Source organism: Gambusia affinis, linkage group LG06, assembly GCF_019740435.1.
Source record: "Gambusia affinis linkage group LG06, SWU_Gaff_1.0, whole genome shotgun sequence".
NCBI classification, from domain to species: Eukaryota; Metazoa; Chordata; class Actinopteri; order Cyprinodontiformes; family Poeciliidae; genus Gambusia; species Gambusia affinis.
Window position 1 is genome coordinate 8,318,927 of NC_057873.1, and position 16,572 is coordinate 8,335,498.

Here is a 16,572-nt window from a genome sequence, read left to right on the forward strand (position 1 = left end):
AAAAACTGCTGAAAAAGGTCCAGATCTGACTTTTTCAAATTGACATATTTGAAAAAGATCTAATGAGATTATAAAATAACCATCTAACCCACCTATTGAAGGCATCTTTTCAGTGATTGATATGGGCAGCTGCGTTATTAAAAAGAAAAAAACAAAAATCATCTACTTGCGTAATGTGTCTTTGTAAATACAGCAGGAACAACATCGGTGTCAGCCACGCCTTGTAAAGCAAACAGATTTACCAGCCGGTTCCTGTAGATCTGTCTAGTTAAGCAGGTTAGGTGGACACAGTCTAGTGCAAGACTGGAAAATTATGCGTCTGTCAGCAGCACCCTGGACAGCGCCGTGTGGCCCCACCAACTGAACTTCTTTGTTCTAGGGCCAGCAGGGGACAGAGAGAAACCTGCTTGGACTGAGTCTAGAGCCTGGGCATGCAGGAGGACGGGCCAGATGGGTCAACAGATGGACAAGGAGGCTGAGCTGCCCCTGATCTGCTCAGAAAAACTCTGAGTCTGGCCACACCCAAACACGGAAAGAGAGGAGGAAGAAGAAATGAACAAATTGAGGTAGACAACACAAGAGAGATGCTCTGCAGTGTTGTTATTCGTAATTCAAGTAAAACAGCTTATATGCCTTTAGTCTTCACTAAGAGATCAAAGATTTAGGGCTTAGCTCCACTGCTCCACTTAGCTTAACAGCCTCTTTATGTCTGCCAAGACGAAAATGATAAACTGTACATTTTGATAATAAATGTCAACATAAAACCGCTGCTGTGCTGTGTGATTTTGAAATGAATGGTTGAATTACCTTCCTTCATTTATTAGCTCAATGAAAGCGAGGCCAGCATTCTTCTGAATGGAGTTCTGCCACTCCTGGAAAAAAAAAAAAAGAGATAGTCATTCAAACCAGCATAATTGCATAATTACAATAAAGTAAAAGTCTATTATAAAGTCAAATCCTATAATGTTAAAGTAGATGATGAGGTACTATTTTGATCCACTATGTAACTAAATCTTTTCCTTTTTTGCACTGCTAAATTACACTTGATATACATATTTCAAGTGTAATTTAGATTACATCCCACAGCTTGAAATTCAAGTGGGTAAAGAAAGCATTTAGTTGATATATCCTTTGAAGAAAAAAAAATGATTTCTATAAAAAGCTGAAATTCTGCACCACATGTGAGGCAATGCTTTCTTCCTCTGTGAAAAGATCTGTAAACACAGGAGAGATGTAATTGTGGGATGAAATTGTATCCTCTCGCTTAAATACAGCCATTTCCTCCGTCCCTTACAGTGACAGATTACTGAGCAGGCTCAGTGAGCCCTGAAGTGTGCTCCTGGAACGGATCCGAGTCGCGGCCCGGCTGGAGTGCCAGCACTTGCCGTCTCACAACAGGCTCTGGAAATGATTAAAAAGCAGTTTGAGAGTGTGCCTTTCACTGTGGGAAACTCAGCTTTCCTGTAACCTTTCTGAGGTGCAAATGAAAGAGAAAACAGAGAAGGCCGCGGTTCACGAAAAGGGAGGGGCAGGCAGAAAACAACAAGAAAATCTTTGAGTTCCTAAAGGCTTTGAGCAAATACATAATTCAAGAGTATCTGAAGATAAGAAGCTTTATTCATGCTCAGCAATCACACAGAGTAATTTAATCACCATAAACACTATACAATAAATATTGGCAATTAATAGAAAAGGCCTGTTTAGGATCAGGCAACAGGACCTTAATCTCATTAAGTCCAGAGTTTGACTAGACCATTTCTAACCTCTTTTATTTAGTTTTCTTTGAGCCAATAGGACATAAACTTGCTGGTGTGTTGTCCTGTCACATAACTCGTGTGTGTTTGAGCTTAAAGTCGTAAACTGCTGGCTGACTGTCCTTCAGCACTTTGTGGTAGAGCTCAAAAATCACCCTTGCATTACTACAGTAATGTGTGGGTGATGATGAGATCATGAGTAAAAGTAGTACCAAACCATCCCAATGCCACTAAGATTTGTAACTGTTGGTCTTTTGTTAATTTTCTGATACACTGTTAGTTTTTCTCCAGATGTAACAGGAGGAAGTCTCCCATGGATGCCAGTTTTGCTCTTTTTTCCTATTTTTGAATAATGAACTCTGACCTTAACAGAGTGAAGTGAGGCTTGTAGTTTCTTCAGATGATGTTCTGGGTTCTATTATGACTTACTACTAGACTCATAGTCAATGCCCTCTTGAGGTAGTTGTGCCAGGGCAGATATTTCAGGAAAGGTTCTCCGGTCCTTAGTGAAAAACCCGACTCTTACTGTGTTTCACTAAAGTCCCAAAAATGGTTCAGTAACCCTTTCCAGACTGACAGATGTTGCTGAATTAGTATCTCATTTGTTCTTAAATTCCTTTACATCAGGGCATGAGGTGCTGCCTTTTGGGATCTTTTAGCCTAATTCATGCTGTTAGACTAGTTATATTTATGCAACTTCCTGATTCCACAGGTCTGCTAGTAATTATGGGATGTAATGAGATGAAATTCAATTCAGATTTCCAAAGAATGTAGTTTAGAAAAGGTGATTCATGATTTAAAAACAAGTGATTACAGTGTCACGCTTTTTCATTTAGTGAATGAAATCACTTGAAAAATACTTTTTCTACTGATCTATGTCTAAAATTAATATTGGTGTGCAGTTCTAACCCTATTTAAGTCTGGCAGAAGAACATACCATGTTCTTCTATAAGTGGAGCAATTATTCGCAGATCTAAAATATAACAGATGCAAAACAGTGACAAACGCTTTACTCTGTCTGTACACGGTTAGCAGCCTTCCTTGTGTATATCAGAATAACTGACACTGACATTATTATGTATGGGCAAATGCTTTTGTGAACAGTTGTCGTGACTGACACATTCTGGTTCATGCAAGACTACACAGTCTGACCCCATGATGCTTTAAGTCAGCGATATGGTGCTGACAAACTGCTGAGCATCTGGGCTCCAAATGTTCTCCATGACCTCCTTTCTTCACATACAGTATCTGCCTAGAAGTAGGCTGTTGTTGATTTAGACAGGGATCATGTATGCCCAGTCGTCCAAGGTTTCCCTCTCACCGCGCTCACGTGACAAAAGTAAATACGGAAATCAAGGCAGATGTGACATTCGGGGAGATGCCAGGAAAGTGGCAGCAGGTCAGTGGAGGTAAGGCGTGAGCGAGTCAAATTTGCTATTTGCTTGTCTAAGGAATGCATGTTGACAGCTGAGATAGCACTTCAGAGACTTTCTACTTCTTTTTCTTCTGTCTTTTACAAGAGAGAAAAACTCGCTATAGAGGCTGTCTTTGATTGCAGATTTTTTTTAAAAGTCGTCTGGTGCTCATTTGAAGTGAATCACGGCTGACACGCTCCCCCTTAAAGGAAAAAGATGCAGGACTTGCAGAGCCTGACCAGAATGCGGCACCTCTAATTAAACTTACTCTACAAAGAATATTTAAATCAGAAAATATACTAATAGTAAAAATAAAAACTGCCAGCAATAAAGAACAATTGTAGTCTGGCTTTACTAGGATATATTTTGCCATTCTTTGGTCTAAGCTTTGAGAAAAAACAAAATCGCCTAAAATCCCAAAACTCCCATCCTAGTAAACAGCTTTTAGGTCTTTAGAAGAATCACTCTCCTCCCACTTTCATCTTCCTGAAATTCAGCAGGGCTTTAAGTATTTGTGGTGTTTCAATCCAACCTGTCAGTATGAGGGAGCCTTTGCTTTTATCTGCTCAGCTTTGCTCTGTTATAGTCTCCACATCTGGGGGCCTTCCATCAGTAAATCTCTGTGGCTCCACTCTAGAACCCCCCAAGCCCCCCGTACATGTTTAAGCTGTTACAAAAAACAGAGCTGCTTGACCTTTTCATTCAGCTGCCCAGGCTGAGGAGAGACACACAGTGTCTGCAGACGAGGCCAACCACACCATGATTGCCATGATTAGTATGCATAAATAAGAAAAGGCAGATCATTAGCACTAATTTATTCATAAAACTGACAGTCCACAAAACAGAGAAGGACTAAAGGTCAGCTAAATGCCCTCCTGGCTGTCCTAAAACATTAAAGCTGAAATATGTAAGGAATGTGTCAAAGCTGGCATGTCGAGGAGGTGTCAGCCAACGCTCAGACTGCATCAGAAAAACCTGCTGCGTTGTTTAAAAATCACCTGAGATGCTCCCAAAGATTTTAATTAGGAGCCTTTTCCAAAGTCCTTTTGAGTCAATACATGCCATCTGACCATGAAAAGTGTTAAAATTATTATCAAATTTTGTGCAACTGGTAAATCTTTGAAAGTAAAAGATTTTTTGCTCTATCAAAAGCTGCAATCAAGTAATAGTACAAATATTTGCTCAAGTCTGTTTAGTTTCTATCACATGAGGTGTCAAAATGTGAGAAAAGGGTTATCTGGTGCTTTCCATCATTTTCATAGCCTTTTATGGTCTTTGTCAAGATTGCGTTTTTTTGTGCAGGTCATCCAAGCTACTCATGTTTCACGTTTTGTGCTAATTTTCTTGTTTGAGACTGAGTAAATATTACTTGCAACATACATAATCACTAGCTGATAAACTAGAGTCACTATCTTGCCAAATCACCCTTCAAATTGCAGAAAAGCAGTGCGTTTTACCAGCTAGCTTTCCCCTGAGCCAAGGCTTAAAGAAGGAGAAAAAAATTGCCATTATAGCATTATTATTTTTCAATCATATTAGTTGCTAAGATAAGTAGATTGATTATGAACAGAGCAGAGTTAGGAGGTAATACCTCATCTCTAGTTGAAAGGCTGTAGACACCCAGCTGTATAGTCCAGTTTCAAGGTCTCATGGTCTGATCAATATCTCAGCCTGGGTTTCATCCCCAGAGCCCCTAATGGCAGGAACCTCTGGAGCCTCAGTAATGCTATCTGTTTAAAAGGGGGGATGGACTCAGGCCCTTAACAGCATGCTGACGCTTTCATCTGCAATAAATCCTAGAGCTGGAAAGACAGCTCACCATAGATACTTCACAGACCAAGAAACATCACAAAAAGTAGCCCTTCAACAACTATCACAAGAGCAACAATATTTCAGTTCTGGCTGCCCCATCTATGCACTTTTGTTTTTTTTTGTTTTTTTTAGGAAAGCTCCTGAATAATGGTCTCCATATAACATAGGTTGAGATCCCTGCTGCACAACACTTTGGATTTTGGATGCCATGGAGAGAGCACAGTGGCGATCTACCTCCTCTAGTCTCAGGCCCTGCAGTCTGGATCCACAGAGAGGCACCAAGTAATGGTTTCCTTATGGGCTCCTGAAGCAAGACTGATGGGCTGACAAAAGGTATGTTAAATATCTCCTGTTGTAACTGCTACATCAGGGCTCTGACCTTCTCTAAAACATGGGCTTAACAAGGGATTCAGAGGGTCAGCTCAGAGGTGATCAGTCACTTGCAGGGACATGAGGTGGGGCTCATTTTCTTAAAGGAAGGTTTGGGATTAGTGCTCCCGGGTGTAGCGAGAAAGTCATTGGACTGTCAGAAAGCTGTATGTCTCTGATTGGCTTGGGCAGCTTGCTTGGAGAAAGCGAACTAAAATGATATGCACAGGATAGCTTAAGCTCCAAGATAAATAAGACAACTTGCACTCCAAGGAAAAGAAAAAAGAAAAAAAGAAAGGCTTTCAAGGGGTGATGGGGGAATATATATAAATATATAACTTTTTTTTTACCTGAGAACAAAGAAGCATGACGAGCTCCACTACTGAGGTGCTTGACTTCATACATACGAGACCTATCAAGACAGCAGATGAAAAGAGTAGATATGAATCAGGAATGTAGGTAGACGTGTTTTAAACAGAGAATCTTTGAGGATCAATATTTACTGCATTAGTTAAGACAGAAGATGATGTCTTAAAGATAAACAATGCAGCACAGACATTAAAATTTCACCTGGATTCACCACTGGATCTGGCATCAAACTCTTTGCTGTGCTTCCAATTTGCCATTAAACTATTTAAGCAACATCTGTAACAGATAAGAATTCTTCACACAACCACATCTACATTTACACATTCCACACGCTCACAGCAGACATTCACAGCTTCTTCCCCAGCCTCCGTCCTGCAGACGGTGAGCCACCGAAGCAGACAACTCTAATGAAACATGGACAGGTGTGAAAAGCTCATTTGTAGAAACGCTGCCTGCAACTGGTTTTATATTCTGCGCCTTTCTGCTGCACCTGGAGAGAATCATGAGAGGTGCAATCAGCAGTGAAAGTAACTCTCAAGGACTAATTAAAGATGAGCCAGACTAAAACTCAATATCGTACCCATGCTTTGGTTCAAAAGACAGGGTTGGGTGATAAAAGAGACTATAAAGCCTTGCAAAAGTGTCCATATCCCTGGAACATTTTCACAGTTTGTTACAACCAAAGCTTTAGAGTCTGTTACCAATTTTCTGTAAAAAGTAGAACAGAATTTTCAAGTGGAAGGAAAGTGCTGAATAGTTTTAAAACACATCTTGCAAAATAGCATTTGCTTTCAAATCCCTTCACTGCCATGCCGCTAAATAAAAATCCATTGTAACCAATAGCCACAAGAAGCCAATTGATTAGTTATACATTTTCTGAGTAAATGCAACTGTGAAAGCCTCAGATGTTTATGCAAGAGCAATATGGAGAGAAAAGCATCACAAAGACCAAGCAAAACATCAGACAGCTCAGAGAAAAGGTTGTGAACAAGTTTAAAGCAGGGTTACATTATATAACATAATATTAGGTTCAGTCCATCATCCAAAAATGGAAAGAGTATGGCACAACTGCAAACCTACCAGGACATGGCCACCCACATAAACCGACAGACTAGGCGGAGAGAGCATTCACCAGAAAACAAGCCAAGAAGCCTGTGGCGGCTCTAAAGGAGCCGAGGAGACCCACATCTCAAGTGGGGGAATCTGTCGACGCGACAACTGAAAGAAGAAAGCCGTTACTGAAAGAAAGCCATAAAAAGTCCTGTTTGTAATTTTGCACCAGTAATGCAGGGAAGACAGCAAATAGAAAATAAGGGTGAGACTAAAACCTTTAGGCATTTTTGGCCTACATGCTAAATTGTATGTGTGAAACATACCTTTTTTGATGCAACTCTCTCTGCATAAACTTGAGACTGGGATGAAAATGCAAGTTCCAGAACAACAAAACTCACTAAAATCACAGCAAAAACTAGGATGGAAGGATTTTGATCAAAGTATTTTCATGTGCTAGATTGGTCCAGTCAAAGTTCAGAGGTGGATACAATTGAGAATCTATGTCAAGTGTTGAAAATTGCTATTACAAACTCTCCCTTTCAATCTGATAGAGTCCTGGTTAACATACAAGAGCATATTTTGAGTCTCTAGATGAGGAACAATGGTAGAAACATACCCAAACGTACTTGCAGCTGCAATTACAGTTAAAAGTACTCCTAAAAAGAACTTAGTTCAGTTGGGCTAAACACAGATACATACCACACTAACAAGTTGCATTTCTTTCTTTCCATTTCACTGTTATGCAATGTTTTCTGTTAGTATTTCACCCATTATCCAAACACATTGTCGTTTGTTGTTGTAACACGGCAAGTTGTGAAATAAAAAAACAAGGTATGAATACATTTGCAAGGTACTCCATTCTTAGCTTCGGTTTTGCGATTGCAAAATATTTGGGAACTGTTTGGACTTCATTGTGCTTAAATTGAATCAGTGCAAGGAAACAAATCTGATAAAAAATTATCTACGTACCTCCCAAAAAAGGACATTAAAGTTTAAACTACATGTAAATTTAAATATGCAAAAGGTCTAATCTCAATCAGCTAAGTGGAAAATAAAGTAGAAAAAAAAGAGAGTAGAACTGCAAGGACACTTTAAAACCTTGAAAACTCGTTTTGAAAATTATTGCAGTTGAAGATGCAAAATTAACTTGGAGTTAAAGTTTCTACACCTAAAAACACAGCTGTTTTTAATACAAAAAATAGCGAAATAAAATGGGTTGATCATTTAGAGGTGTCTTTTTCTTGTTCCGTTTAACAGCGGAAACTACCCAAAGGAACATATTGTAAGTACTCTAAGAGGAAGTGACCCTTCTCTTGTACAAGGAGTGCCACGTTTGACCCCTTGTTATAGCAGTGACATGCGAGCCATAAGTCAGTCCGGTCTGACAAGGGAGTCAGGTGGCCGACTGACCCTGGCCTTGTGCTGGTAGACAAACTAAATGCATTCTATTTAAACACTCCCTGCCAGTCCTTTCCTGTAAACAGCGCAGGGTTGAGGCACGGGTGAATGTGGCATTGTGGGGTGATGTGGCGGCAGGCTGGGCCACTCAAGGGACAGCGAGAAGCAGGCGGCAGGCATCACAACAGCAGCAGTGTTCGTGCACAGCCCTTACCCACCAACTCCAAGTGTGAAGCTCTTAGTGCACTCAACATAATTGCTGCAGTGACCACGCATCTGAAAAGGGGGTGAAGGAACAGGGTGAGGGAACAGGGCACAAGGGGCACAGGAGGGCTTGACCCAAGGCAATCAAAAGAGTGATGGATGGGCAGTAATTACTGGTAAATGGAGCGCCTTTGCACTGCAGCACAGTATTTCAACTGTGTGCCTGGGAAGGTCCAGGAAGAAAAGTAGAGAGAGAAACAGAAAGTACAAAATCAGCATGAGCACAAACACAAACAGACCACGGCAAATTCACTCTGAGGTGGCTCAACACTGCTAAGCATTCTATAAGCATCTAAGTGTAAGTGATTAATCTGTGTACTTCTTATTTCAGATAAAGTTATTTTAATCCAGAACAGAAAGTGCGTTTTAGAGACTCAGACAGGGTTAAACATGTCTGGTGAAGAGCGCAGAGGACCCAGCTGTCTGTCTACAACCTTGTTTGTGGGGTTACAGTCTGCAGCCCGAGATCAGCCTTGGTTTGTCAGCTTGGTCAGTCTGCTGACAGACTGTGAGTGAAAGGGTAACAGACATATTCACACTTGTCAAAGCTTTGCTACCTGAGTTTTCTTTCCTCCCTCTTGACATTGAGCAAGAAGCCTCAGCCAAACGTCAATCCAAGACATCTTCTCAACATGTTTGTAGTGCAACCATGTTGTACGAGAGTAAATATCTCGTCGGTGCAATGTTTGAAACGAAGTTCGGTTCAGTAAAGGGGATTACTTTTCGATTTTCAGAGTCAACAACAAACTGAAAAAAAAAATTGATTTTTAAAAAAATATCAGAAATCACATTTATTTTAATTTATGATCTAGATAAAGCACACATGCTTTGTCAAAGGAATTCTAAAACCGTCAAGGGAGCGCATTGTTTCAGTTGGCTTCACTCCACTGCATCTACTGCTGAGAGTACGAGTGGTTTAAGTTTACTTCTACGAGAAAACAGCTTGAAAATTAGATAGGATCGAAAATTTTTTTGGCTTGCAAGTTAAAAGGCAAAAAAAAGTCCACAAATATAATTTGCACTGTGCACACCCAGGCAAACATTTGCAGACGGAGTGTCGCACATGTGTATGCCGACTGAAGTGCCATCGTGATCTTGTGAATGCAAGCCAAAGCCTGGGGAGAAGTGTGTAAGCGCTCTTTCATATGAGTTCATGAGGTTGGGTACAAAAAGTTCTGACATGATTTCAAGCTAAAGCTGCCGTGACATGGCATAGATGTGTTTTTCTGTGTAATTTTGCAGTGAGCAACTAACTGAACGTTAGGGACGATTAAAATTGTTGGGATACCTTCAAATCCATAAGCATTACGCACACAAAAAGCTAAATAATTCATTCATAATGTTTAAAGTTTATTAAATGGGTTACCAGAAAACATATGACATAAGTTTTCAATGGTTGGATGTAGCACAAAGCAACATAGCACTACAAGCTTCCCCAACCTGTTGCTGCATACTGGTCTGCTGGCTGAAAGGAAGCTCATACATACAAATTCTGCTATTAGGAAAATTTTCCACATGTGTAACACAGTGAGAGCAGTCACTCATTGACGTAAAGCTGTTAAGCAGCTAACTGCAACCTAGTTACTCAAGAAGATAGCGCAGCTTATTATCCAGCTAATATCAACTCATAGTCTTTGTTCAAAAGGTGCATTGTTATGAATAGCAAGCACTGAAAAACTATTATGATACATAGCTTTTCAAAAATGTATAATTTTACATAAAAAGGTATTTTTGTGGTACATAAAAGTAATATCTTATTTTTCTTTAAAAAAGGCATTCTAATTTTTATATTTTAGTGCCAATAATAAGTTTATACCTACAATTTTTTATTTTATTTTGGCCATTAAAAATATAACAATAACAGTCCCTAACTGCTAACTAGTCATAAGAAAATTCTACAAAAACCCAAACAAAAAGAATACTTCTGGATTTATTTGTTTGGTTGTAAAAAATAAACCAGTTTCATTTTTATAACTGCATCCAGGGAGTGACAAAGAAAACCAAACATTCATAGGAGATGAAATGTTAGGAACTCCTGCTTGTGTGCAAAAACTGACTTTCTTGTCCAAGGTTTCTGCTGAGGGTGCACACATCGATGGAGCAGCCAGTCAAATTAATACTGTACAACAGGAGGCTGACAGAGACATGAAAGCAGACAGCATTTAAAATACAAAAACCATACCTTCGATTAGTAATTCTTGTCCATGGCTGCCCAGCAGAGTCCGTGACAGAAAGGGTGCAAAGTCCACAAAGATCTCTCTCAACAAGGGAGCCACCTTCTCCAATGCTCTCTCTAATTTTGTAGTAATACTGTAAAATGAACACCAAAATACGTCAATATTTGTTTCAGTAAAACTGAAACAAAATGAAGATAATGTTGTAACATCATATCAAGCTATAGTCAGAAAGAAATGACTAAATTGGTAAACAAGCACAATGCTGCCAGCTGTTAATCAGCTTTCCAGGGTTGTGGAGGAGGCAAATATCACGAGTGTGGTTGCCATCAACAGAAACGTCAATAACAAGTTGTGTGAACACATTTAAGCAGCTAGCTGATTTTTTTAGAGAGACGTGTGGCCAGGGCTACAAGGGAGATCACAGTAATTCAGGACTGGAGAAGAAAAGCCGTACAGTAGTCACTGCATGAGTCCACCTGACGTTATCTGAACACCTTCAGAAAAAACAGCAATCTGGAGTCATGCAGCTATTCAACTCAGACTGAATACAGAAAGAGATGCGAGTCGAGCCTCAGCTTATCTCTGTGCTCTTATGTGTACACACAAAGATAAAAAAATAAGGCAACCTGAGGAGACCCGTAGTTTGTTTTCTTTCTTAAGATGAGCAAAAAGCAGATAGACAGAGAGAGACAGCAAGGCTTGGTGTAGGATTTAGATGGATGTGTAGTGTAATCTGCCCCACAGCCAGCTGAGAAAACACAGCATAGGCATAACACATTGGCATAAAACGGAGGATGCAAGCTGAAGGTTTAGGTGACTCGCACAGATGGGCCTGCTTCTCCGTAGGCTGCCTGTAATCCTGTCAGAGAGCTAAAGGGTTTGGGCTCAGAAGTTGTCAGTCCTTTAGGTAGTGGATTATGGTCTATTTCACAAAAGATAAAGACGGAAAGAGAAGATGCAACCCTTGTAAGATAAAATGCTTCATCAACAAATAAAGAATATCTTAGAAAAATGAAGATATTTATATAAGAAATGAATGTTTTTAACTTATTTATTTTGTGGAGCACATATATTAGAATAGGCGCTTTACTCTCCTCTCAATCTGCAGGAGGAAAATAATATGACTGATTTCAGAGTCTACCTAAGTGATGTTAGTTACTGCAGCCGTGGAAACCAAATTTTTATTCCTCTAGCACAATACTTGGACAAAGACGGACTGTGGAGAAAGATCTTGTTTTGCATTTATGAATGTATGGAGGTGAGACAAGGTCTTAACCAGATGTATGTGCAAAGCTATGCACGTCAGGCTTGATAAACATAAATGGGGATTTCTAAACACATAAAATCACACAATTAGGATTTCTAAATACATATAAAAAATTCAATACACAAACCCAACTTTGTAGTCCATCAGTGTCCCAAACTGAGTTAGCAACACAGGACAGCAAAAAGATTAAAAAGACAAGTTGTACCTCATATTTTCGACTGTGTCTTCAGGCATGGGGGCCACGGTTTGCACGGCAGGAAGATTTTTACTCGTTGCGCCGTTGACAAAACTGGTGGAAGACGGTGCAGAGGCGGAGGCCGCCTCAGCTCCGCCTGCAGGGGAACAAAAAAGTATTCGACATTTATGAAGAGCAGAAGTATTCCTAGCTATATTCAATGTAAATAAATTTTATAGGTTTTAGATGTCTGGTTTCATATGTCCCATCTGCTAAGTTAAGCGGACATGGACGAACGAATGGATGTTTTAAATGTAAACTTTTTAATTTTAAATGTTAAAACCACATTGTAATATTCTAATACTCTAAAACACAAAACACAAAACCTATATACATATATATATAGGTCCAATAAAATAAATGTTTGGCACCCTGTAGACTTCAGCTCAATTTTCAAAAGTTCAAATTTCAACAGTTAAAATCATCAGTTTCCCTCTTGTCTGTAGCCAAGTCAAAATGTGTCGACAATTTAATTTATAAAAAAATATATATATTTACTAAAACTATTTCCTCACCTAAATTACCTTTAATTAAAGCAGTGATTATCAGGACACCTATTCAAACGTGAAGCATGACATTTATACGAAAGCAGATGGTCACCTTTAAACTTTTCTCACTAAAAGGCAAAAATCAGGGAAATGGAGCTCACGAGGTCTGGGTGTAAATGTGCAGTTTTAGCTAAAAGAAAGCACATTTTTATTTGGATGCATTTCTCACATTCCTGAGCCAGGGGCTCAAAACGGAGAGGGAAGGTTTCTTTCCAAAATTAGCACACTGAACTTGTGGGGAAGCTCCGAATGTTTTGGGTGCTAAAAAGATTTTTTTGAGACTAGCAGACAACATAAGCTCTAAGGAGAAACCAGTTCACCAGAGAAGAGGGCCAGGAGAATCAGCATGACAGCAAGAGAGGCAGGTAATGAAATCAGGCAGGGGTACATTTTACATTTGAATATATGCGTATAAATACATTCTCACTTTTAGAAAGGCTTCAGTTTACAGTATATTACAAACAGACTCAATCTGGGGCATGAAGACGTACAGTAATGTGTGAAGAACAGTATTTTTGAAGTTGGTTGTAGACAGTGGAGGCTGATGGGTAACAGAAAGCAAAGAGAGCCATCTAGTGGTTTTAGATAGCAAAGGCAGGATCAAGAGATCAAAATGGCCAGTTTTGTTTCTATTCTTGTTGTGGCCTAAAGAAAACAAAAAACCGTGGGATAACCAGGATGAAAAGCACACCTAAAGTGACAATCACCTAAAATTAACTATCAAATATGGAATGTAGATTTATTAAATTTTGTATGTCTACTTCAAGTCCCCTTTGTTATGCCTACCGGTGGTGTTGATCATGCTTTTAGGGGTTGCAGAGGCAGCGGCAAAGATGTTGGGGGTGCTGCAGCTTGAAAGCCCAGGGGAGGTGCTGGTGCTGCTGGACCCCAGTGTGTTGACCGCAAAGCTGCCAGGAGAGGTTTTCTTCACGGGAACCACCACACTCCTACAGGAAACACAAGGAATGTGTGCAATTCACACAAACAAGAACAAAAGAGTGTGGACATGAAATAAATATTTCACGTAGAATGACATTTTCGGGTTTAATCTCTGCTGATATAAGAAAAAAAAAATAAAACACCTAATATAACACAGGAGAGAAAGACAGACAAAACTCCAATTGTAAAACACGAGTGAAATATTCATATGATTTCACTTATGGCACCCACTAGATGAAAAAAGGGCTGAACTTTATGTGAAACTAGCATGTTTGTTTAATATACAAAAAAATGGCCAAAGAATGATTAAGCATTTTTTTATAAAGTCTTTCAAGTATCTGCCAGTCCAACATTTAAGTATAACTTTTTTAATTTAATTGTGGTTTTACTTTTAATGCTAAGAATCTAAATGTTTATAATTACATTTTCTGTTATTCAAACTAATTTCAACTCTACTTTCTATACATTTCTGTACTTTATCGTGTTTAGTTCAGTTTTATTTGTTTTTTATGTTTTTATTTACTGTGAGGCGCTTTGTATTAACAATGCCCTTTTCATACAAATAACATAAATACCTAATTACTAAAAAATTTAGGACATAGGACCTGTACTGACTATGACTAAAATTTCTTAACTTTTGTTCCAAAAAAAGGAACTATTTTACATAAAATAGAAATAAATCAATTATTATGTCTAGGTGATGTAAGAAACAGTAGAAAGTAGTTCTGTTTTTCATGTCTTACTGCTTTTCGAGTCAGACAGACTAAGCATGCCCACTCATTAGGGAGGGCATGTGAAAAGTAAACATCCTGACTTGTAAATGCATCTTTTAACCTATAGCATTTAAAAAAATACACTTGGTTATTCATAAGTAAATACGGTACATGTAAAGATTTGCTTTCGAGCTACTCTCTTTCCTCTACATCTGCTTTTTGCTACCAGCGTCCCTCTGTGACAGTAAAACAAGAAAAAAAAGAAAGAAAAACATTCAATCTCCAAAAGAGCAGCTGTGAGAATATTACTAACAGGACTGTGGTTAGGACCAAAAAAAAAAAGGAAAACCTAAATGCACATGCATATTTTTTGTAGTTTCCTTGTATGTTGTTAGATTTGGAATTAAATAGATTTTGTTTCACTGAAAACAGAAACAAAAAACAAAAACTAAAAAAATTTAATTCCAAGACTATGGATTCACCCCCATTCAAGGAAAGTAAATAAAATGGAAAAGCAAATCAAAAAGAAAAATAAGAAATGAAGATGCGTTTTGATGTTTAACATGTTAAACTTGAAACGTTCCCAGCTAAAAGCTCTCTAAAGAGGTTTGTGGTTTTGTGATCAAATTCGCACTATAAATTTGAATTTGCTCTCACTGTTGTCCCTTAAAATGCCAAACATTTTTTGTGTGTATTTTCAAAAATTTAAAAATGGTGAGCTTGAATGGTGTATGCTTTCGAATTAAAATATAATTTATTTCAAGACTTTTACATGCATTTCCCAGATGTACCAATAAGTGTGAAGGTTGCTATAAATAAAGAAGGTATTTAGCAAATGAGTTGCTTCACAGAGGTGGTGTATTTTATCCTACACATAAATCTCTGCTCTAAAAATAAAAATAATTAATCTTACTTGTAAATTAAATTAGTTTATTTTTAGTTCTCACGGTTAAAGCCCTAGGAAATTAAATTACCTCTACCTCAATTATCTACTCAGTTACAACTTGTGAGGGGAAAAAGGTTTTCTTTTTTAATTTAATACACAAAAACACTAAGGAAATTAATTATGATTTTCTTTCCATATATAGAAGGTACTACACTATACATCATATACTGCTAAAAATGGAAAAGGACGGGTCATTTATATATAAAAAAAAAATGTGACAGAAAGCATGTGGAAGATCAAAATAAAACCTGTACATGACCTTTCAAAAGAAAACAGGCAGCACAGTAACTCAAAGTCTCTTCGCATGCAGTCTTTTTCTTGCCAAGGACTTAAAAATAAGGGTAGTGACTTTGGGTCTGCTGCAGCTCCCTGACAGTGAAGAGAAGCTTGTCCTTATCGGGTCTGCAGTTGGCCTTTGAGTTTGTGAAGGTGCCAGATAATGTCTCGTTCAATATCCTGCAGTTACTCTGGGTGACAAAGGCCAGACCTTTGCACTGTCACAAGCTAAGCCTGTTGTCATCTGAAGCAAATCCCCAGATATCCTTCGTCTGCAAAACAACACACACTTTTGTCGTCTTTTGTGGCTGTTTTATATCCACACTCAATCTCCCAGATCACGAGCAAGAAGCACGCTGAGCTAGAAGCAAACCATTTATGGGTGGTTTATTACCACTTGTCCATATTCTCCTCTACTACACTGCAAAGTTTGCCCAAGTTTGTTAAAACATTGATATTTTATTAATCAAAGTATTTTTTTCTTTTGTTTTGTAGATGAGCTACAAAAACTGTATATACAGTGAACATATTTGGCTGCCCAGTGGACAGCCAAATATGTATTTTATACAGACAACAGCAGTAAAGCAAATTATTTGAAACTTGGATCAAAATCCACAGAATAATAAAGAAGAGATATTCAAGAAGTGCTTGGGAGCTTACTAAAATATTTATACCATCAGGAATAAGGCTGTGCTCTGAAGAACACTGATGACAAGTGTTATTTATTTAGTACAGCTATCTACAGTTATACTCTGTTAAATTTTAGACCAACACCAGCATGTTATTAATTGTAGAAACCATGTGTGAATTTATTATTGCTTCCCAAAGTTATCGGAGAAGTAAGCATTTCTTTCTGCCCGGTCGAGATGTTGGATTAGATCAGCAGGATGTTGCTAAAACATAGACCTCTTTTCATGAATAATTCATAAGTCTAGTGCTCATGAATCATGTATAGATTATCTAGTACATATTTTATTAATAGGATTGTCTTAATTGAGTTGCAGAGAATAAAGCAAGGATTAATCGCAGGATGAATA

The 16,572-nt window shown here is 38.5% G+C and overlaps 1 protein-coding gene across 4 annotated transcripts in view; it reads right to left on the bottom strand.

Annotated features, from left to right (window-relative positions):
* Nucleotides 1-16,572, bottom strand: part of nbeab (neurobeachin b) — a 210,987-nt gene that overhangs the window by 91,623 nt on the left and 102,792 nt on the right. For all 4 annotated transcript variants that reach the window (XM_044120829.1, XM_044120830.1, XM_044120828.1 and 1 more), the window contains 5 exons: nucleotides 13,448-13,608; nucleotides 12,084-12,210; nucleotides 10,617-10,744; nucleotides 5,701-5,762; nucleotides 808-872 (listed from right to left, as the gene is read on the bottom strand). In XM_044120829.1, coding sequence (XP_043976764.1) covers nucleotides 808-872; nucleotides 5,701-5,762; nucleotides 10,617-10,744; nucleotides 12,084-12,210; nucleotides 13,448-13,608 — 543 coding nt within the window. The remainder of the gene's footprint in view (nucleotides 1-807; nucleotides 873-5,700; nucleotides 5,763-10,616; nucleotides 10,745-12,083; nucleotides 12,211-13,447; nucleotides 13,609-16,572) is intronic.